The following is a 22,417-nucleotide window of genomic DNA, read 5'->3' on the forward strand; positions in this document are numbered from 1 at the left end:
GATACAAACCTGAGGTACTCCTTACCATAGGATACTTTCGCGTGGCGCAGGTTTTCTACCGCTAAACACCGTGTGTTGTTTTAAAACACCTCAATCCGTGGGTCTGGACAACGATTATTCTCAGTAAGAGGCCCTACTGGGGCACGCTCCCCCTCCCCCACAAGTCTAGCACACTAAACTCCATTCTCTGAGCCAGGTATGAAATTAATCACAAGGTTTGACAGGCAAGGGAGAAGGAACTATTAGAGGGGTGGTTGAGGAGGGCCATTAGAGGTAAGGAGTACCTCAGGTTTGTATCGGGGAAGAATTAATTTTCCTGCGAAAATTACATTTGTTCCGAAGAATACAAACTCTTCGGTACTCCTTACTATAGGAGGGAAGGAAGTAGTTATCTAGCCTGGGAAACCTCCGTAAGGAAAAATTTTAGTGTGCTAATACCTACGTTGACCAGACCCTTATACATTCCCCTAAACTATGAAGGGCACCTAGTTCTGTTCCCAAGAGTGGAGACAGACAGGGTATAATCACTTTGTACCTCCTGAAGGGCTTGAATTGATATCCTTGGATTGCTTGAGAGCCCTCGGTGAGGTAAGGGAATGTGGAGTATGAGAAGGACTTTGGATAGGTATCACCGTGTTTGCCTAGCCAGAACCTGGATGAGTTGTCAGGGTCGGCTGTGTGCTATTGGGGGGGGAATATGTCATCTCAGAACTTCTTGGGCGGCCACTATGGGACCCAAAAAGAAGTTCCCTAAAGATTCCCACATGACTTCTTTGAGGTAAAAGGAAGTGAACGTAGTCTGGGACTTCCATATACCTGCTTGAAGGACCTGGTTGACCGACAGATTCTTTCGGAAGACTAGGGAGGTCCCTATTGCCCTCAGGTCATGGGCTTTTGCTCTAGGGCAATCCGTGGGGCTCATTCCGTAGGCCCTGCGGATGACTTCCTTGATCCAGTAAGAAATGGAATTCTTAGTGACGGGTTTGGGCTTACCCTTAGTAGAGACGAACAACCTTTGCAATTTGGTCTAAGATGTTTAGTCCTCTTGAGGTAGGTCCGGATGGCACGTACCGGGCATAGTACCATTTCCGCTTTTTCGCCCCCTACAAAGTCGTCTAAGGAAGGAACACTAAAGGACCAGAATCTATGGTCGGCTTTGGCCGGATCCTGGTTTTTGACAATGAATTGGGGCAGAAAAGTGAAGGAGACTTCTTGCCATCCTTTTGAGTGGGCGACTCTATAAGAGATGGCATGTAACTCCCCTACTCTCTTGGAAGATGCTAGGGCTAGGAGAAAAACTGTCTTCAAGGTGAGGTCCTTCAAATGAGCATCTCGGAGGGGTTCGTAAGGTTAACCTTGATAAAGGTTAGCTGAGGAAGAGCGAATAGGAGCGGACATGTCTTCCGCCACTTCTCTGGGAAAACCCTTCTCTAGGAAGATCCGGACCATAGTCTGAACGCGTGAAGCGCAAGAGCTGACGGGTTCTTGTGCCAGGCCCCGTTGATCGGTTGATGTAGAAGGTCGGGTCTTCCCTGAAGGGCCAGGGGCTCTTCCACTGCTAGCTCGAGGGCGTCTGGAAACCATGGGGCTTCCGGCCACCAGGGAGCGATCAAAGTCATCCGAACGTTGGATGCGTTTCTTACTCTCTGGAGCACCTTCTGTAGCAAGGGAAACGGTGGGAAAGCGTAGGTGTCGAGGTTGTCCCAGCTTTGCAGAAGAGCGGCCTCTCCTGCCGCCAGCGGATCCGGGAGAGGGCTGAAATATATTGGGAGCTGGTGATTCCATCTGGTGGCGAAAAGGTCCACCAGAGGGGAGCCCCATTTGTTGATGATGAAGTTCGCTACTTCCCGATGGAGGGACCATTCCGTGCTGATTACCTGACTCCTTCTACTGAGGTGGTCCGCCCAGACATTCTTCTTCCCTGGGATGTAGCGAGCTCTGAGTGACACTTGGAGATTCTCGGCTATATTGAGGATGTCCATAGTCAGAAGGCTTAGGTCCTGGGAGACTGTGCCACCTTGCTTGTTCAGGTAGGCTACTACCGAGGAATTGTCCGACATGATGCCCACTACTTTCCCCGAGATTTGATCCGTGAAATGACGGAGAGCCAGCAGTACTGCTCTCAACTCTAGCCAGTTGATATGGGCTGTCCGTTCGACTGTGGACCAGGAACCGCTGACGTGATCGTCGTTGAGGTGGGCCCCCCAGCCCTCCTTGGAGGCATCGGAGAATAGGAGGAATTCGAGGGGAGATGGGCCGAGGGGTATTCCCACGAGCAGTTTGCACGGGTCCTTCCACCAGATAAGAGAATCCTTGACTTCTCCGGTGATGCGTTGTCGGGTTTTTCCCCCTTGCGGGGACCACTGAGACTTGAGGAGCCACTGTAGCGGTCGCATTCTTAGTCTGCTCCTGGGGATTAACCTCTCGACGGAGGCCATATGGCCCAGGAGGACTTGGCACTGTTTTGCCGTCAGGAACCCGGTTGATAGTGCTTGCACAACGAGAGAAGTGAGATTCTGAATTCTCTTCTCTACTGGGAAGGACTTCATTAGGGAAGAGTCCAGAACCATACCCAGGTATGTGACTCCCTGTCTTGGAATGAATTCTGACTTCGTCTGGTTGACTATGGTGCCCAATTTGCGGACAAAGGCTAGGACCATTCCCAGGTGTATTTAGCATAGCTGGGCGGACTGTGCCAGGATCAGCCAATCGTCCAGGTAACGGAGTAGGCGAATTCCTTTGGAGTGGGACCACGCTGAGACGAGTTTGAACACTCTGGTGAAGACTTGGGGTGCTGTGGATAGGCCGAAGCATAGGCAGGTGAATTAGAAGGTGGTGCCCTTGTGGACGAATCGGAGGAATTTTCTGGATGAGGGATGTACTGGTATTTGGAAATAGGCATCTTGGAGTTCCAGTGACACCATGGAGTCCCCTTCCCTGATAGACGCCCTTACGGCCTCTGGGGTGTCCATTCGGAACTTCGTCAGGGAAAGGAACTTGTTGAAAGGAGACAGATCGATGACTGGTCTCCACCCCCCTGTTGCCTTTGCTACGAGGAATAGCCTTGAGTAGAACCCTGGGTCCGGAGTCGAGACTTCCTCTAGAGCTCCTTTCTGAAGCAGAACGGAGATTTCTTCCGCTAGGGCCCGCCCGCGACCCGAGTCCGGATGGTAGTTGCTGACTTGGATGGGATAGAGGGAGAGGCTGGGGACGGTGTGAAAAGGAAGGCGATAGCCTGCCTTGATGAGCTGTATGGTCCAGTCGTCCGCCCCGGCCTCTTCCCATGCCCTCCAGTAGAGAGAGAGGTAACCTCCTATCCTCTGCGGGAGGGCAGGCGAATTCCTAGAATTTTCTGCGGGGGGGGGGGGTCCGGAGCCTCTATGATGTTTGCGCCTATGTTCTCTATTCGGAAACGGGTGGTGCTTTTCTGTCTGTGTTTTCGACTATGAATGGGGGGGGGCATTTCTTCTCTCTTAGGGTGAAGAAAAGGCTACCTCTGCGTCTGAGAGGACCTAGGGGTCGATGGTGGGTGGGTGGGGGGGGGGTCCTTGGCCTCGAGCTAGGGACGGCTGTTCTCTCGATGGCTCTGTTATGCCTCAATTGGTTCGCGCTTGCGATTGCCGAGTCCACCATTTCCGGGGGAATCAGCGTGTGGGTGAGAAGGGGGGCCCTCTTCAAAGGAGCATAAATCTCTCTGGGGAGGGGGTCACTGGGGTCCCCGAGGATGGTGTCTCTCCTGCGGGACTCGAAGTTGGCCATGGACGTTGAGAGGCAGGCAGCCTGATGCTTCAGGGCTCTGCTCGCGCTTTCCAATAGAGTCTGGAGGTCGCATTCTTCCTGGGGTTGCAGTTCGGGTAAGAACTCCCTTACTGAGGCAAGGAGGCGTTCCAGCCAGGAGTTCACCGCCAGGGACAGAGCCAGGGATTGAGTGTGGTCTCTGACTTCTCTGCCGGAAAAGAGGACGTTTCTTCTGCGTAGTGATTCCGCGTCCGCTTTGACCAGCTCTGGTAACCTCACCGGGATCGAGGCTTCCCTGAGGTTTGTCCCCGATGGGGTGTAGAAGCGTTTTTGGTGTTCCACTGGAACCGAAAGCCAACGCGCTTTCTCGGTTGTCCTTTTTGCGAGAGCGTCGGAGGCCTGGGTCATGGCTCTTACCGTCTGCGTACTCCATGGAAGGTGGATTGGAGGAGGCTTCGCTTTCTGAGAATTGCCCGTCCTGAAGATCTCAGACTCGAATGTGGCTTCCTCTTCTTTTGGGGGACCCAGTCGATTCGCCCTCCCAACTCTCGCGAGGATGTCTGAGAAGGAAGGTTTAACCACCATCGGGGATTCCGACTGGGAATCGTGAGGGGATAGGGAGCTTGTCCCCTCCCCTACGGCGCTGTGGACAACGTCGTCGTCGTAGGAGGGGTCTGCACGGTCAGCGAGAAACACCGCGTGGGGGTTCCGATCAAGTGGAATATGGTTTAGGGGGGCCCTTGGAGGTGGTGACTCCTGACGCGCTTCCGGGTGTAACATGAACCGTGCTTGGGTTGCCCGGATAAATTCCGTTGTTCCTCCATCTGTTCTCTCATTGTATTAAAGAGTGAACAGATAGTTGGGAGGAGGTCCTGGGAATGCCCGCTTGGAGAGTCCCGCTTGAGTGCGGATGGTCCGGGGGACTCAAAGGGGAGGCTCCCTCCTCTGGACGAGGAGGAGGTACCGGCGAGTAACGCGCGCGTGGGTACATCTTGGGCCTCCTGCCCAACGGTCATGGAAAGGGCTCCGTTGATCACCCGGCTCGTCTTACGATGGGTTGAAGGTGGACTGTGGGACTCCCGATTAGAAGAAGAGGCTGAGGCGCTCTTTGTCTTCGAACTCGGGTTCTTTGTCCATTTGGGAGTTGAGCATTCGGGAAGGGTGAGCCCCTGGCACTGCAGGCCGATGCACACTTCCGGTCGTTTCATTCGTGCCGCAGTGACTGGACCGACTATGCCGTCATGGCCGGTGTTAATAGGTTGCCACGTGACATACAGCTCCGGTCGTGGTTGTCCCTCGACGTTCAGGGGATACTACCGAACTCCCTGGACATCCCGCATGACACCTCGCTCTCAACCAATGAGAAGCTCGTCCGACTGCAAGCCCACTTCCGGGACAAGCAAGTCGAGGCTCTCCACCGCCGCGACCTGCTCCGACACAGAGAGGCGCAAAGCGAGTCCTTCGACGACTTCTACGACCGCATAAGGAATAAGGCTGAAGAAGTAGACCTGTGCACCGGAAACCCCGTCACTTGTGCGGAGGCCCAGCTGAAAATGGTGATGCTTATCGGTGTCAGGGGCGAGAAACCCGTACAACGCCTCAGCTCCCTCGCTGCAAACACGTCAGAGCAGGAGGTACTAACCAGCTACCGCTCACACGAGGTATTGAGGGTGACAGCCTCGGCTCTCCAGGATGACCCGAGCTTAAGCGCCGTCTTGGCAGACATAAGGGCCTAGCATATGACGCATGCACCCCCGCAATCCAGCGGTCCCTGTCAATCCTGCGGCCGCCGGCACGACCTCAGGAAATGGCGGGCGTCTAACAGCACCTGCCACAGCTGCGGGAACAAAGAACACCGCCCTCGCACCTCCAAGTGACCTGCCGGGGATGTCCACTGCCACGCCTGCAACAAAGAGGTTCACTGGGAGTATTGCAAGTCGACCAAGGATCGGGACAAGGACTACCATGAGTCGTCAATTCCCGACGCTACTGCACCTCCCAACGGGAAAGCCGGCATCTGCCACCATGTGTCTGACGGCCACCTGTCATTATCCGCAGGTGCGGACGTCACTGTGATAGGCACTCAACACCTAGACATGTTGGGGATACCCAGGGCCAGCTTGCAGTCGTCGCTCTCGGTGCCGACGTTCATGGCCGATGGGTCCCAAATGTCCCCCGCAGTGGGACGCTTCCGGTTCAACTTGACGCTCGCTGACAGAGACTGCGCCGCCGATACACGGGTACACGATGGGGTCCAACTCCCCCTATTCTGATTCGCCCACTGTTGGGAGTTGGCCATAGTTGCGCACGACTTCCCGAAGCTCATCGTAGCGGTGACGTACTCGAACAGGTACGCCAAGCTAACACTACCCGTTGACAGCTCGCCAGCTGCCGCTCACGACTATTTTCTACGGGAATTTAGCGACGTCCTGGTCTCCAAGGATGACCACCGCACCTCCACCCATGAGAATCCACATGAAAGCCGACGTGATGCCCTTCGCCGTCCACAAGCCCAGGCCGATGCAATTCACATATTAGGATCAAGTGAAGGAAGAACTTGCCTTAATGGTGCGGCAAGGTATCATTACGCCTGTCAGTGAGGAGCCCTTGGAGTGGTGTCACCGTCTTTCCTCCGACGGCATCACCGCCGACGAGGAAAAAGTGAGGACCACACGGGACTTCCCCACGCCATCCAACTTGACTGACCTACGCTCCTTCATGGGCCTGGTGAACCAACTGACGGATTTCACCCCGGCCATAGTGAAGACAGCTCAACACTTAGGGCCTCCAATGAGCTCTAAGCGTTCATTCACCTGGACCCCGGACCACAAGGCTTTCGCCGACGTTAAGCGAGCTTCATCACCGCCAGCACTGGCGCACTTCGACCCTGCCCTGCCGATGGTACAGATGCATCAGGCCTCTACGGCGTCGGGTACGCCCTAATCCAAGACCACGGTCACGGGCGCTTGCTTCTTGTTCAGTGTGGCTCGCGGTTCCTGATGGACGCCGAAACCTGCTACGCCACCATCGAATTGGAGATGCTCGCTGTCACCTGGGGCGCGTCCAAATGCAAAATATATATGTTTGGCTTGTCCCACTTCACGTTCAAGACGGATTGTCGTCAGCTCATCCCCATCCTTAACTCCTACTTCGTGGACGCCGTCGAGAAACCCCGCCTCCAGCAGCTTGAGGAGAGGCTCTCGCCCTTCGTCTTCACGGCGAAGTTGTGCGCAGGCCGACAGATACTCTATTGCCTTCCTGCATGCACCACGCGCCTTCCTGTACACATAACCCAATGATTAATAAACGCGTAAATCACCATAGGTGCATTCAACTCTCGCCCCCTTTTGCAGCTACACTTACAACAGCAAGAAGGTTCTGTCCCAGGAGTTATGAGAGAACAAGCACCTGCAATGATACTACTAGACACCACGAACAAGCTCTTCTTAGCACAATTGATAACAAAACCGTTCAGCAATTTTATCATTATTCGTCAACAACGAAGAATTCATCATATGACATCTGGTATTACTCTTGGAAAGACTTCATTGAAATACGAGAGTTGTTTCAAAGGATACAATAAACACTGCCAGATATATTACCGTAGATATATTTACAGTAACACAGATTTCAAGTAACAATGTCGTATACACCAAAGAACTTTACACAACACTGAGATGAACAGACCTTTATCCGTCATGACGTACATATATATCCACCAGTTACACCATTTCCTAATATTCTTGATTTTTCGTAATTACAAAACGATCCGTGCACTTCATGGAACACTTAGAGGTCACAATGCAAAACGGAAGACAATTTTCTAAAACTCCAAGCAGAGTGAATAAAGCATTGCCGACCATTCCCACGATAAAGTTTTGCCAATTAGAATTTAGGCACATGAACGCTATTTTTCAAACCTCAATAAATCGTTTACAATTCGGCTATCGTCAAGAATCTTCGGAGTGACGTATGAGTAGCTAACCATCGCTTTTCACGTCATTGTTCAACATTGAATGATAGTGGGAAAATTGAATAAACTATGGTCTATTGTGTATCTGCAAATTGTAACAACGGGCAAAGTAGCGGTCGGAGCTTCTTTCAATTCCCCTTTGATGCAGAAGATGAACATAATCAGGAGAAAGGGATCGTTGTGGGTGCAAAGTGATCATTCTAAAATTTGCTTGGATCACTATGAGCCCGTCTTGTGAAAGATCTGGCTTATTCTATTGGATATTCGGGACTTGTGTGGCCTCGTCTAAAGGCAGATGTGATCCCATCGACCTCCGCACCTAATCCAGCCCTTGGATCGATCCCTAAATTGACCAAAGGTCGAAGAAGTCAGGCCTTCAACAAACGCCGCAGGCTAGAGGCGAGGCATTGCTAATTGCAATGCAGCGTGTGGCACTATACCAACACAGGATAAGCCTACGCTATAAGCCTTGGTAGCACATGTAATGCATATTGTGAATCACAGATCAATATTCATAAAATGTGCAACACCAATAATGAATTCATAATTGGACACGGATAAAAAATCCATTTGGCACGCACGCATTATGAAGATTCATGAAAGAGTTAAGTAAGATTAATAATGTATTCATGTCTAATAAAATTATGTGCGGCCACCAGCGTGGGTCATCACCCAATACATATCAACCTTTCGTGAGGTGTGAGTCAATGTGACGTTTGAAACGAATCTTTCGTGAGAAGTCTGAAAGGTTTTCTTTCCTGTATGGGCCACCACGTGAGGTCTTTTTTTTCTGAGAAAAACAGTTCACACGCAAAAGGCTTCTCTACAGTGTACGTCATCACGCGATGTTTGAGAGCACTCTTTCTTCAGAAAGCTGCATCTCACAGGTCACACTGGAAAGGTTTCTCTTCAGTGTGGGTCATCATGTGATTTTTGAGAACAGTCTTTTCTGAAAAAGCTCCATCGCACAGGTCAAAACTGAAAGACTTCTCTCCAGTGTGGGTCATCACGTGATATTTTAGAGTAGTCGTTCCTGTGATAGCTGCATCACACAGGTCACACTTGAAAGGCTTCTCTCCGGTGTGGGTCATCATGTGTCGTTCGAGGACCCTTTGGTTGGAAAACTGCATCACACGGGTTACATTGGAAAGGCTTCTCTCTAGTGTGGTTAACCATGTGTAGTTTGAGATGACTCTTTCCTGAGAAAGCTGCATCACACATGTCGCATTTAAAAGGCTTCTATCTAGTGTGGGTCACCAAGTGTCGTTTGAGATTAATCTTTCGTGTGAAAGCTGCATCACACAGGTCACACTTGAAAGGCTTCTCTTCAGTGTGGGTCACCAAGTGTCGTTTGAGATTACTCTTTCGTGAGAAAACTGCATCACACAAGTTACACTTGAAAGGCGTCTCTCCAGTGTGGGTTACCATATGTAGTTTAAGACTATCCTTTACTCTGAAAGATGCATCACACAGGTCACACTTGAAAGGTTTCTCTCCAGTGTGAGCCATCACATGATATTTGAGACCACTATTCCCTGAGAAAGCTGCATCACACAAGTCACACTTGAAAGGCTTCTCTCCAGTGTGGGTTACCATATGTTGTTTGAGAGAACACTTCAATGAGAAAGCCGCATCACACAGGTCACATTTGAAAGGTTTCTCTCCCGTGTGGGTCATCATATGCCTGTTTAAAGTACCCTTTTGTGAGAAAGCTGCATTACACAGGTCACATTGGAAAGGCTTCTCTCCAGTGTGGGTCATCACGTGACCTTTGAGACCTTTCTTTCCTGAGAAAATTGCTTCACACAGGTCACACTTGAAAGGCTTCTCTCCAGTGTGGGTCACCAAGTGTTGTTTGAGACTACTCTTTACTCTGAAAGCCTCATCACATAGGTCACACTTGAAAGGCTTCTCTCCAGTGTGGGTCATCACATGATATTTGAGAGCACTCTTTTGTGAGAAAGCTGCATCACACAGGTCACACTTGAAAGGCTTCTCTCCAGTGTGGGTCATCATGTGATTTTTTAGAGAACTCTTCATTGAGAAAGCTGCATCACACAAGTCACACTTGAAAGGCTTCTCTCCAGTGTGGGTCATCATGTGTAGTTTGAGATTACTCTTTACTGAGAAAGCTGCATCACACATGCTGCATTTAAAAGGCTTCTCTCCAGAGTGGGTCACCAAGTGTCGTTTAAAACTACCCTTTTCTGAGAAAGCTGCATCACACAGGTCACACTTGAAAGGCTGCTCTCCAGTGTGGGTCATCATGTGCTTTTTGAGAGAACTCTTCCATGAGAAAGTTGCATCACACAGGTCACACTTGAAAGGCTTCTCTCCAGTGTGGGTCACCATATGATATCTGAGACCACGATTCCTTGAGAAAGCTGCATCACACATGTCACATTTGAAAGGCTTCTCTCCAGTGTGGGTCACCATATGTAGTTTGAGATAACTCTTCAATGAGAATGCTGCATCACACAGGTCACATTTGAAAGGCTTCTCTCCAGTGTGGATAATGACATGTTGCTTGAGAGAGATCTTCCATGAGAAAGCTGCATCACACAGGTCACATTGGAAAGGCTTATCTCCAGTGTGGGTCACTGCATGTTGTTTGAGATAGCTCTTCAATGAGAATGTTGCATCACACAGGTCACATTTGAAAGGCTTCTCTCCAGTGTGGGTCATCACATGACGTTTGAGTTTACCCTTTGTTGAGAAAGCTGCATGACACAGGTCACATTTGAAAGGCTTCTCTTCAGTGTGGATCATCACATGACGTTTGAGAGCACCCTTTGCTGAGAAAGCTGCATCACACAGGTCACATTTGAAAGGCTTATCTCCAGTGTGGCTCACCATGTGTCGTTTGAGAGAACCCTTCCATGAGAAAGCTGCATCACACAGGTCACATTTGAAAGGCTTCTCTCCAGTGTGGATAATCACATGATATTTGAGTGCATTATTCTCTGGGAAAGCTGCATCACACAGGTCACACTTGAAAGGCTTCTCTCCAGTGTGGGTCACCATATGTAGTTTGAGATTATTCTTCCATGAGAAAGCTGCATCACACAGGTCACACTTGAAAGGCTTCTCTCCAGTGTGGGTCATCATGTGACTTTTGAGACTAGTCTTTCCTGAGAAAGCTGCATCACACAGGTCACACTGGAAAGGTTTCTCTCCAGTGTGGGCCATCATGTGATATTTGAGAGCACTCTTTTGTGAAAAAGTTGCATCACACAGGTCACACTTGAAAGGCTTCTCTCCAGTGTGGGTCATCACATGATGTTTGAGACCACTCTTTCGTGAAAAAGTTGCATCACACAGGTCACACTTGAAAGGCTTCTCTCCAGTGTGGGTCATCATGTGATTTTTGAGACTAGTCTTTCCTGAGAAAGCTGCATCACACAGGTCACAATGGAAAGGTTTCTCTCCAGTGTGGGCCATCATGTGATATTTAAGATGACTCATGAGATAGGTGTGTCACATGAGTTTCTCTGTTCCATGATGAATATACAGAATTTTTAGATACCTTTTCCAAGATGTTGATATTTATCCTCAACCTGTAAGAAAAAAATAAGTTCGACATTAACTTTTTGAGAGCTTGTGAAAGGTGTAACACGAGCATAAACTAATACAGTGGGGGCATCTAACGAAAATACAGTAGGGAAAGGGAACAAGTGACTCATATTACGGTGGTATTCTAAGAAAAAAAAATCCTAATATTGTATAAATTTTATATAAATACTTGGGAGAAGATTTATATAATGAAGGAGTTTTTTTTAGAATACCACTGTAAGAATCTTGTATTCTTAAAAAAAAATTCTTTTCCTTAAATAAATTTTTTACTTTCAAAGATTTATATAAGATTTATATAAGGAAAGAATTTTTTTTTTTAAAGAATACCACCATAAATCTCTTTGTTATGATGATGCCGATGAACAGGCGTCATGAAGTGCGAGTGGGTATACATGGATGAGGGTGTTGGCATCAAAATTATATTTATTTTGTGGTTGTAGCTGAGTGACTCCTGAATTCTGTGAACTGGTTTTGACAATATTTTCTGTGTTTATCATTACTCAGTGAAAGAAAACAAGTAATACAGCAGATTTCATATTTCATAATGCAAGTAGTGTGATGCATCGTCCATTAGGCATTTGATCTTGCACACAAGAATGTGACTTGTATTAAAGAGGTTAAAGGAAAAAGATATGGAAGGTTGAACAAACACTAAAAATGATGGGGTTGCACAGAACATAGATTGGGACAGTACATAATCAGGAAATAATAAGGCAAAAGAATGGCTGAATAAATATTATAGAGGTAGAGGACATAAGAAAAAAGAGAAGTATACAGTAGCATCATTGGATATGAAATATCTTTGTCAAATTTTCAGAGAGGACCACTACACACACACCAATCAAGGATGTCCTAAATCACCACTGGAGAGATTCACGAGAATCTGATATTGATTTCTACAGCAAATCTCTTGTTTTTTGGGGAAACAAGTGATATTCCACACATATACCACCACAAGCCTATAACAAAATCAAATGTTGATTTCTGACATCCTTGAGTAAGAAGTAAATTACTTCTAGTCAATCTATCCTAACTTGTCCCTACCTATGACTAAGGTAGGTTAGATTCACTCCTGACTTCCGTCAATCACTAAAATAAGGTGCAAAGTGGGAAAAGTTTATTGAGCTATAGTTATTCAGTGGAAATGGCCACTTCAAATGAGTTACAAGTAATTTGAATGAATATTTGTGTCATATAGCAATCTTACTCATAAATCAACATAAGATTGAATTTTTAGGTGACTGGTAATATGAAAATTAATAGAAAAATAACAAGATGCAGGAATAGATGAATAAATATCACAAAGAGAAATAAAAAAATTGTGAGGCTTACATCCACCCACCAAGGATATCAGAAATGAGTAATTTTTGTGAATTGTTTATTGGTTTCTACAGCAAATCACTTGGTTTCCATTTATCAGGGAACACCACCCCAGGATGAGTAAACATGAGAATTTTGGCAGAAATAGTACCACAAGCCCATAAATAAATCTACAATAGGTTTATGTCTGTTATCTTAGAGTGAGAAAAACTAATCTAGTCAACCGAGCTTTACCTATTTCTACCTATGGCTAAAGCCTATTCCAATAGAAGTTACACTTGATTTCTGCCATGCAGCTTGGTACAGTTGGTAGTCCTTTAGACTCCGGCTCCACACAAGCACCAGCAACATACAGATTCCTCACCTCCTTCAGAAAATATTATATTTCTCCATTTTGTTCATAAGATAGGAAATTTTAGTTTCAATCATTAGAAACAGCAGTCACTCTACAACTAAAAAAAAAAAAAAAAAAAAAAATCAAAACTCTATAGGATAAAAAACTGAGTAACTATGTGGAATTGAAGTCAAGGGAAAGATATAGATTTATATACATCTTTATTTACAATTTTTGTTTAGAGCAATTATGATATCAAATGTAGAATAAATTATATGCTCTACATATACAGCTCCTGAACACAATGGCGCATTCAGATTTCACATATTAAGCCATAAAAAATTAAAATTAAGGATTTTTATCAATATTTTGTGTCATGATGCTCGCAGTGCAAGGGAGGTTGGGAGGGGTGGTAGTTGCTGATTCCTTTTGTCCTCCTCCTATTCCAATCACCCCTATCTTCTGTCCTCTCCCGTCCTTCCTCAACAGACATTCCCCTCTTTTCCAATGCCCCTTTTACCCCATCCATCCATCTCATCCTTGGTCGACCCCCTCATGTTCACTCCTTCCACACCTCTTTTACTAGTCTTTCTTCACTCATTCCTTCCATATGTCCAAACCATCCCAATACTGTTTCATCAACCCTATCTCCCAACTCCCTTTCCACCCCTGTTCTCCTCACCTCCTCAATTCTCACTCTATCCAGCCTAGTAACCCCTATCATACTTCTCAGGCACCTCAACTCAAACACATTCAAACTCCTCCTCTTTTATGTTCCATGTTTCTGCCCCATACAGTGAACAAAATGTAGAAATATATTTTTTGAAGCTGAGGAACTTGCATGTTGCTGGTGCATGTACCACATCAATTTTGTGTGTGTATTTACCTAGTTATATCTTATGGGAAGAGAGCTATTCTCGTAGTGTACTGCTTTTGTATCTCTCTGCATCCAGTTTATTCTTAAAATCTTGTATAGTTTTGGCACTCACTGTTTTCTCATTCAGTTTGTTCCAGATATCTATCACTCTATGTGGGAAGCTATTCTTTTTCAAATCCCTTGTGTAACTGTCCTTTTTTAGTTTCTTTTCATATCCTCTTGTTTTTCTTCTGTCCATTTTAATAAATCGTCTCTATCAAGAATTTCCATCCCTTTCATAATTCTGTATATATTCAGCAAGTCGCCTCTTTCTCTTCTCTGTTCCAGTGTTGGTAGATTTAATTTTTCCAATCTTTGTTTGTATGTTAAATTGGAGAGTGTTGGTGCCATTTTTGTTGTTACTTTGAATCCTTTCTGATTTCTTTGTCTTTTTCTTTTTTCTGTACTAGGTGCCCATAGTGTTGTAGCATACTCCAATTTTGGTCTTATCAGTGTAATTAATATTTTCTTTCTTCATGCATGTAGTCAAAGGTCACTTTCATTGATCTTAAGTTAAAAGTTTCTCCAACTAGTTTGTTGACATGTTTATCAGGTGTCAAGTCACTTCAGATGATTACTCCAAGGTCCCTTTCTGAGTTGACTTTTTTGACTTCTTTAGTACCAATTTTATATTGACCCGATATTCTATTTTTGCTTTTTCCAAATTCCATTATACTACATTTCTTAATGTTGAAGTTCACTTCACACTTCTGACTCCATTTCCATATTTTGTCCAGGTCTTCTTGTAGTGATTTTCAGTCTTCCTCTGTGCTTACTCTCTTTAGCAGTTTTGCATCGTCTGCAAAGAAGTTCATGTAACATTTCACTCTTTCACCCATATTTATATATATGGCAAAGATTTATGGAGCCAATACAGAGCCTTGTGGGACACCAATTTTCATATCTTCCCAGTGTGAGTTTTTATCTCTATGTACCACCCTCATTTTGCTCCCACTCAAGAAATCTTTCATCCATTCCAGTAACTTCCCTTGTACATACATACATATACCAAGGCTTTTTCCCCCTTTCAAGGGAGATAGCCAAAAAGGGAAAGGCATAAAATCACTTCCACCCATTTCATCTCTATTCCTCATTACACTCTTTAATCCACCAAGGCACCTACTCGCTTCTCTCAATCTACATTCTACCTCCACCTTCACTCCACCTTTTCTTGCCACATTTGCACCCAAATATCTAAAACTATGCACTTCCTCCAGTTGCTCTCCCTTAATACTCACTTCCAGATTACTGCCACTTTCACCCCTTGTACATCTCATCACCTTACTTTTACCCACATTTATCTTTAGCTTTCTTCTATCACATACTCTCCCAAACTCTGCCACCAACTTCCTCAATCCCTCCTCCGATCCTGCCACAAGCGCAGTGTTGTCCGCAAACAACAGCTGGTTCACCTCCCACTTTTCTCCATTTTCTTTAACTATCTCCAGTCCCTGACCCACTACCCTTGCATTTACCTCTCGCACCACCTCATCCATGTATAAATTGAATATCCAGGGCGACATAACACATACCTGATGAAGTCCCACCTTTACCTCAAATGACTCACTGTCTCCATTTCTAATCTTAACACAAGCTCTACTACTCTCGTAAAAACTCTTGACAGCTTCTAAAAGCTTTCCTCCTATCCCATATATCTGATATACCTCCCACAGTGCCTTCCTGTCTACCCTGTCATAAACCTTTTCTAGATCCATAAAAGCCAAAAAAACATCCTTCCCCTTTCCTATAGCTTTCTCACATATCTGTCTTACATGACTGTATGAAGGAGTGATTGTGCCAATAGCACTGTATGGGGCAGAATCATGGAACATAAGAGAAGAGAGGAGTTTGAATGTGTTTGAGATGAGGTGTCTGAGAAGTATGATGGGGGTTACTAGGCTAGAGTGAGAAATGAGGAGGTGAGGAGGAGAACAGGGGTGGAAAAGGAGCTGGGAGATAGGGTTGATGAAAGAATATTAGGATGGTTTGAACACATGGAAAGGATGAGTGAAGAAAGACTAGTAAAAGAGATATGGAAGGCAGATGTGGAGGAAGTGAACATGAGGGGATGTCCTAGGATGAAGTGGATGGATGGGGTGAAGGGGGCTTGGGGGACGGGGGGAATGTCTGTTGAGGAAGGACGGGAGAGGATAGAAGACAGGGGTAAATGGAGAATGGTTGTATATGGATGATGTTGTGATTGCATGAGGTGGAATGGGTGGTGAGGTAGTATGTGTGAGCAAAATTTGATGCAGCCCAAAGGGATTTCTCCCCATCCTCTCATTTTATGCAATGGGGGGACGGAGAGGGGGGGGTCACCGATTTAATGAAGTGGCCTTGCTGTGGTTGTGCTGTGTCTTGCGCCACTGCTTCTGCCGCGGGGCAGTGGGCTAGGTGCAGGGATGACCCGTTATTCAGGAGGTGCTCAGATAAGAGGGAGGGTGGGAGGGGTGTGGAGTGTATTTAGGGATGAAATGGGTGGGAGTGTTTTTTATGCCTTTCCCTCTTTGGCTACCTCCCTTGAAAGGGGGAAAAAGCCTTGGTATATGTATGTATGTATGTTTCTTTGTCTAATTTGTTCCAGGTATCTATCACTGTGTGGGAAGATTTTTTTTTTTTTTTTTTTTTTTTTTTTTCAGATCTCTTCTGTAATTATCTTTTTTGAGTTTCTTTTCGTATCCTCTTGTTTTTCCATTGTCCCATTTCAGTAAATAATTTCTATCTAAGATTTCAATTTCTTTCATAATTCTATAGTTAGGTTTCCTCTTTCCTTTCTTTGTTCCAGAGCTGGTAATTCTAATTTGGACAGTCTTTGTTCATATGTCATTTTGGAAAGAGTTGGTGCCAGTTTTGTTGTTGCTCTTTGTATTCTTTCTAAATTTTTTTTTTTTTTTTTCTTTTTGGTATTGGGTGTCCAGTGTTGCTGCATACTCGAGTTTTTGTTTTATAAGACAAATGCCACTTTTATTGACCTCAATAAATAGTAGGTTTCTCTGACTATTTCATTAATAAGATTGTCCGTTCAGTGTCACGTCTTTGCTGATCATCACTCCAAGGCCTTTTTCTGAGTTTACTTTTTTGACCTCTTTTTCACCAATTTTATGATCTCTCAATATTCTGTTTTTGCTTTTTCCAAATTCCATTATACTGCATTTCTTGATATTGAATTTCACTTCCCACTTTTGAGTCTATTTCCAGATCACGTCCAAGTCTTGTTGTAATGAGTTTCAATCCTCCTCCATTCTTTCTTTAGTATTTTTGAGTCGTCTGCAAAGAAATTCATATAACACTACTACTTCATCCATGTCATTGTGTGTTTAGGATTGTACTGATTTGAGGCATAATCTGGTCTCTAAATAAACTGTAATTACATACAAACATACATATACCAAGGCTTTTTTCCCCCTTCCAAGGGAGGTAGCCAAAAAGGGAAAGGCATAAAAACACACACTCCCACCCATTTCATCCCCAAATACACTCCACACCCCTCCCACCCTCCCTCTCATCTGAGCACCTCCTGGATGACGGGTCATCCCTGCACCCTGCCCACCGCCCTGGGTCAGAAGCAGTGCCGCAAGACACAGCACATCCACAGCAAGGCCGCTTCATTCAATCGGCGACCCCCCCTCTCCGTCCCCCCTTGCATATAAGGAGATGACGGGGAGAAATCCCTTCGGGCTGCGTTAAAATTTACTCACACATACTACCCCACCCCCCAGCCCATTCCTCCTCATGCAATCACAACATCATCCATATACAACCATTCTCCACTCACCTCTGTCTTCCGTCCTCTCCCTTCCTTCCTCAACAGACATTCCCCTCTTCCCCAAAGCCCCCTTCACCCCATCCATCCACCTCATCCTAGGACGTCCCCTCATGTTCACTCCCTCCACATCTGCCTTCCATACCTCTTTTACTAGTCTTTCTTCACTCATTCTTTCCATGTGTCCAAACCATCCTAATATTCTTTCATCAACCCTATCATATACCAGGGATGGGGTACCTTTTTGTGCATGAAGGCCACCTTACAATTCATCGTCCCACATAGAGGCCGCACTGAACAATTTTTCTTTTAATATAAGTTTCAGGTGTATAACGATTCCAGACATAAGAAATACTCAAGGTCTTTTAAAAAATAATATGTATATCAAAGGCCACAGAAGGCCACACTTGATGGCCCGGAAGGCCGCATGTGGCCTTAAGGCCGCAGGTTCCCCACCTGTGGCATATACCATTGCCTAGGTTTGGTCAATTTTTAGAAGTGCACACCTATGTTAGTAAATAATTTATTTTGTAAATTATAATACATCAACATAATATACGCTTTTCTTGGCAGAAATTAATAACAAAACGTTGCTAAAACTGATTTACTAACAAAAAAAGTTGCAGTGTGTGAATGATACATCATGTTTGTTTTGATGGATGCCAAGGTTGAAGAAATGAGAGGAGGGTAAATTCATCTATTCTAACCTAGCCTAACTTAACCTATGCTACCTAACATATGTCACCTAAGCTGTATTTAGTAATGTGGTACCTATAACTCTATAGATCCATCAGGTCGTCGTCATGGATGCTGACGGCCTGATTAAGCACTTGTTTGGACTGTGTGGAGTAGAGTTGTTGCATAGCTTGAAGGAAGCCCTGCTATCTTTGTAAAAGCATCAATTAATGTCAACTGGATTTGGAGAACACCCGCTTCACAACGTGAAAGTCATTGTGTAACTTACATGGCATCTCGATGCTATGCTCGCAGCTTCATTCAGTAGTATATTTGCTTTTAGCAAGGTTTTGTTATTGATTTCTGCCAAGGAAAATTGATATCATGTTGCTGTTTTATAATTCACAAAATTAATTTTCTATTGCTATATCACATACGTGTGCACTTCTAAAAATTTACTGAATAACATAAGCATATACCACTGCCTAGGTTTTGAATAACCTATGCATTGACAATTCTTTCCCCAATATTTTTTTGTAAAATGCCCCTGCGTCATTCCAGTCGTTGCCTCATCATCTGATCCCTTGGAATATTTCTCTAGTATTTGCTCTGTGACAAGTCGAAAGACATAATGAAGTTAAAAATGTTGGCAGCACCAAATAAAATTGAGTGAATCCATTAAGGAACCTTTCACCCCTTTCCCCAATACGGGAGAAAGGGAGAAATGCGAATGTAATATTTTGTAACAGTAACAAAGTATTGAAGATCAAACTCTGAAACATGCGCGGTTCCAAATCGATGAACGTATACCAATTTGAGCCTAAGCACGATCAATTGGTGAGTAGGAGACGGGACCCCATGAGCATTATTCCTTTCCTGTACACTGCAATTAATCAAATACATACGAATGCAAACATTACCTTCTTTCTTTGGAAGAGTGAGGACTATATGACACTGGGATCCGGTATGTAAACAATGATGGCGGAGAGTCTAGGAAAATGAGACTAGCGTATTATTTGTTTTAAATACAGTGTGTAAAATTACGAGGAAAGTACAACAAGCATTTAACCACAATGGAACATAAATGCCAAATGCTTTTTGAACCATCTTCGCAATTTTACAACTGACAAAGAAACTGAAAAAAGTATTGTTAAAAAGAGACAGGCTTATAAGAAATACAAGTGTTCTGGTGCATATAATGACTATCAAAGTTATATATTAATACAGGAAAAATAAAAAAAGACAATAAAAACAAAAACGACAATACAATACAATACAATACAATACAATATAATACAATACAAATGAATATAGCTGATAAATCCAAAGAGGATCCCAAAGAATTCTATAGTTACATTAGAGATAAAAAGGTTATTAGGAATCACATTGGTCCACTATTATCTGCTGACAGTCAACTTGAATATTCAAATGAAGGAATATGTGATATTTTAAACAATTACTTTAGTTCATTATTCGTAATTGAAACACCTTAAAGTGAACTCCAAACTGAAACCTGTGAAAAGTCTGGGGTAAAATCAAAAGGTGTATAGTGAAACTCAAAGTTAATAAAACACCAGGGCCTGGCGGTTGGCATCCAAGAATCTTAAAGGAAATGAAAAATGAGAGTGTTGTTCCATTAGAAATTATTTTCAAGAAATCCATCATATCCGGAGACGTCACAAGAAAATGGAAGCTAGCTAACGTTACTCCCATATTAAAAAAAAAGTGACAAAAAGGAACCAAATAACTACAGGCCTATAATTTTGACAATCGTAGGAAAAATGATGGAAACTATCATCAGAGATGCTATCGAACATCATTTAGAAAGTAACTGTTTGATAAATGATTGCCAGCATGGGTTCAGACGGAAACGTTCTTGCGTGACTAACTCGAATTCTACACCACAATCATCCCGAATTATGACAAAAGAAACAATATAGATTTAATATATCTAGACTTTGCAAAAGCTTTTGATACAGTCCCCCACGAAAGACTACTTACTAGATTAGCTTCGCACGGAATAAGTGGTAGCCTATTAAGTTAGACTAGCAATTGGTTGAATGATCGAAAACAGAGAGTTGTTTTAAATAGAAAAACTTTTGGATGGAAAAATGTTACGAGTGGAGTTCCTCGAGGTTCCGTTCTTGGGCCACTTCTATTCATAGTATATATAAATGATACAGACCACGGACTAAACTCTACTGTTTCCAAATTTGCTGATGATACAAAACTGTGTGGAATGGCAAATGATCACTTAAACCAATTAGATATTCAAGAAGATTTAGATAAAATACAGCAATGGTCTGAAAAGTGACTAATGAAATTTAACACAAGTAAATGCAAGGTAATGCACATAGGTAAAAATAACAGTAAGTACGATTACAAGTTATTTGGAAATTTGTTAACAAAAGAGAATAGTGAAAAGGATCTCGGCGCAATTATTAGTAACGATCTCAAATCATCCAAGCAGTGTTTTTCAGCCTCTGAGAAAGCAAATAAGATTCTAGGACTGATTGCGCGATCTTTAGACTTCAAATATCCACCACTCATTAACAAGCTATATGAATTGTTAGTCTGTCCACATTTGAAATATGCTGTTTCCGTATGGTCGCCGAATCTCATTAAAGACATTGATAGATTGGAAAAAATACAAAGGTGAGACACAAAACTGATTCCAAATATCAAAAATAAATCATGCGAAAATCGACTAAAACATATGAATCTGTTTTCTTGAAAAAAAAAAAGAAGACCCAGAGGTGACTTGATACAGGTATTTAAGATTCTAAAGAGAATTGACATCAAAAGTGATAAATTTTTCACACTAAATGAGAATCAGATAAGAAACAATGGTCTCAAACTGTCTGGAAATAGATCTAATTTGGAAGTAGGTAGAAACAACTTCGCCAACCGTGTAGTTAATGAATGGAATAAACTTCCTGCAGAGGCAGTGCAATGTAGTTCAGTTCGAAGCTTTAAGAATCATTTAGATAAACACCAAAGCAAGATGCTGTAATGATTATAATTTATTTTATACTATTGATTTGTTTTGTTATCATTTGTCTGTTTGTTTATCATTATTTGTTTGATTCTCATTTATCATTAGTTATATGTCAACTTATTATTATTTACTATTTACCAATTTATTATTTAACTATACCTATGCATTTATCTATATATTTCATTTTTTATTTATATTATATTTTATTCATTTATTTATTATTATTTTTCACATCCGACCTAGATATGGACCAAAAGGTCTTCTGTTGGTATGCTCCGCCTTTTTAATGTGTATATATATATATATATATATATATATATATATATATACATATATATATATATATATATATACATATATATATCTATATATATATATATATATATATATATATATATATATATATATATATATATATATATACATATATATATATGACACACAGGAACCCACAGTCGAAGAAAATAAACTTCGAATAAAGAAGAATCCTATATTTCGGCTATCAACTGTCAAGTGTCCCATGATAAATTGAACCAGTTGACCCCGAATCTTAAATTAAAAGTTGAATGGGAAGAAGGACACCAAATCCCTTTCTTGGATATTTTGATAAGAAGAACTGATGATAATTTATTCCCTACAGTGTACCGTAAGCCCACCCACTCAGGGAGTTACCTCCACTTTTTTAGCAATCACCCTGACAATGTTAAGAAAAGTGTTGCCTCTGGCCTTTTCTTGAGGGCTTTCAGGATTTGCAGTCCTCAGTTTCTGGACCATGGGATTGAGGGGATCAAATGTCAACTTGAGAAGTCGGCTTATCCACCTTGGTTTCTGGACTAAGCCCTCAGTAAGGCTAGGGCCAACCATTTTAAAACTTCCGTCCCCTCAAGATTTCACCGCTCCTTTAAGGACATTTTAAAAATTCCATTCAATAATACCTTCAGTTCTTCTACTAAGTTGTTTCCTCATGAACGTCTCACTATTGCCTATCAAATTGTGAACGTTCAACAAAAACCGAAGGAAGTTGAGTCACCTGGTGTTTATTGTTTGCCCTGCAAAGATTGTGATTTGGTTTGCTTGGGTCAAACCGGGAGAGACTTGAACACTAGATTGGCAAAACATAAAAGGTC

General features: G+C 43.6%; 1 protein-coding gene across 1 annotated transcript; it reads right to left on the reverse strand.

The window, feature by feature from the left end:
- Positions 1-7,332: 7,332 nt before the first annotated feature.
- LOC143031889 (uncharacterized) lies at positions 7,333-21,113 on the reverse strand. Its single transcript, XM_076196252.1, has 2 exons — positions 19,213-21,113; positions 7,333-11,268 (listed from the first exon to the last, which is right to left on the reverse strand). Exon 2 carries the CDS (start codon positions 11,174-11,176, stop codon positions 8,951-8,953), a length of 2,226 nt encoding a protein of 741 aa, XP_076052367.1. The 5' UTR covers positions 11,177-11,268; positions 19,213-21,113; the 3' UTR covers positions 7,333-8,950.
- Positions 21,114-22,417: the final 1,304 nt, after the last annotated feature.

Source organism: Oratosquilla oratoria, chromosome 12 (assembly GCF_046742065.1).
Source record: "Oratosquilla oratoria isolate Oo_2021 chromosome 12, ASM4674206v1, whole genome shotgun sequence".
Lineage (NCBI taxonomy): Eukaryota > Metazoa > Arthropoda > Malacostraca > Stomatopoda > Squillidae > Oratosquilla > Oratosquilla oratoria.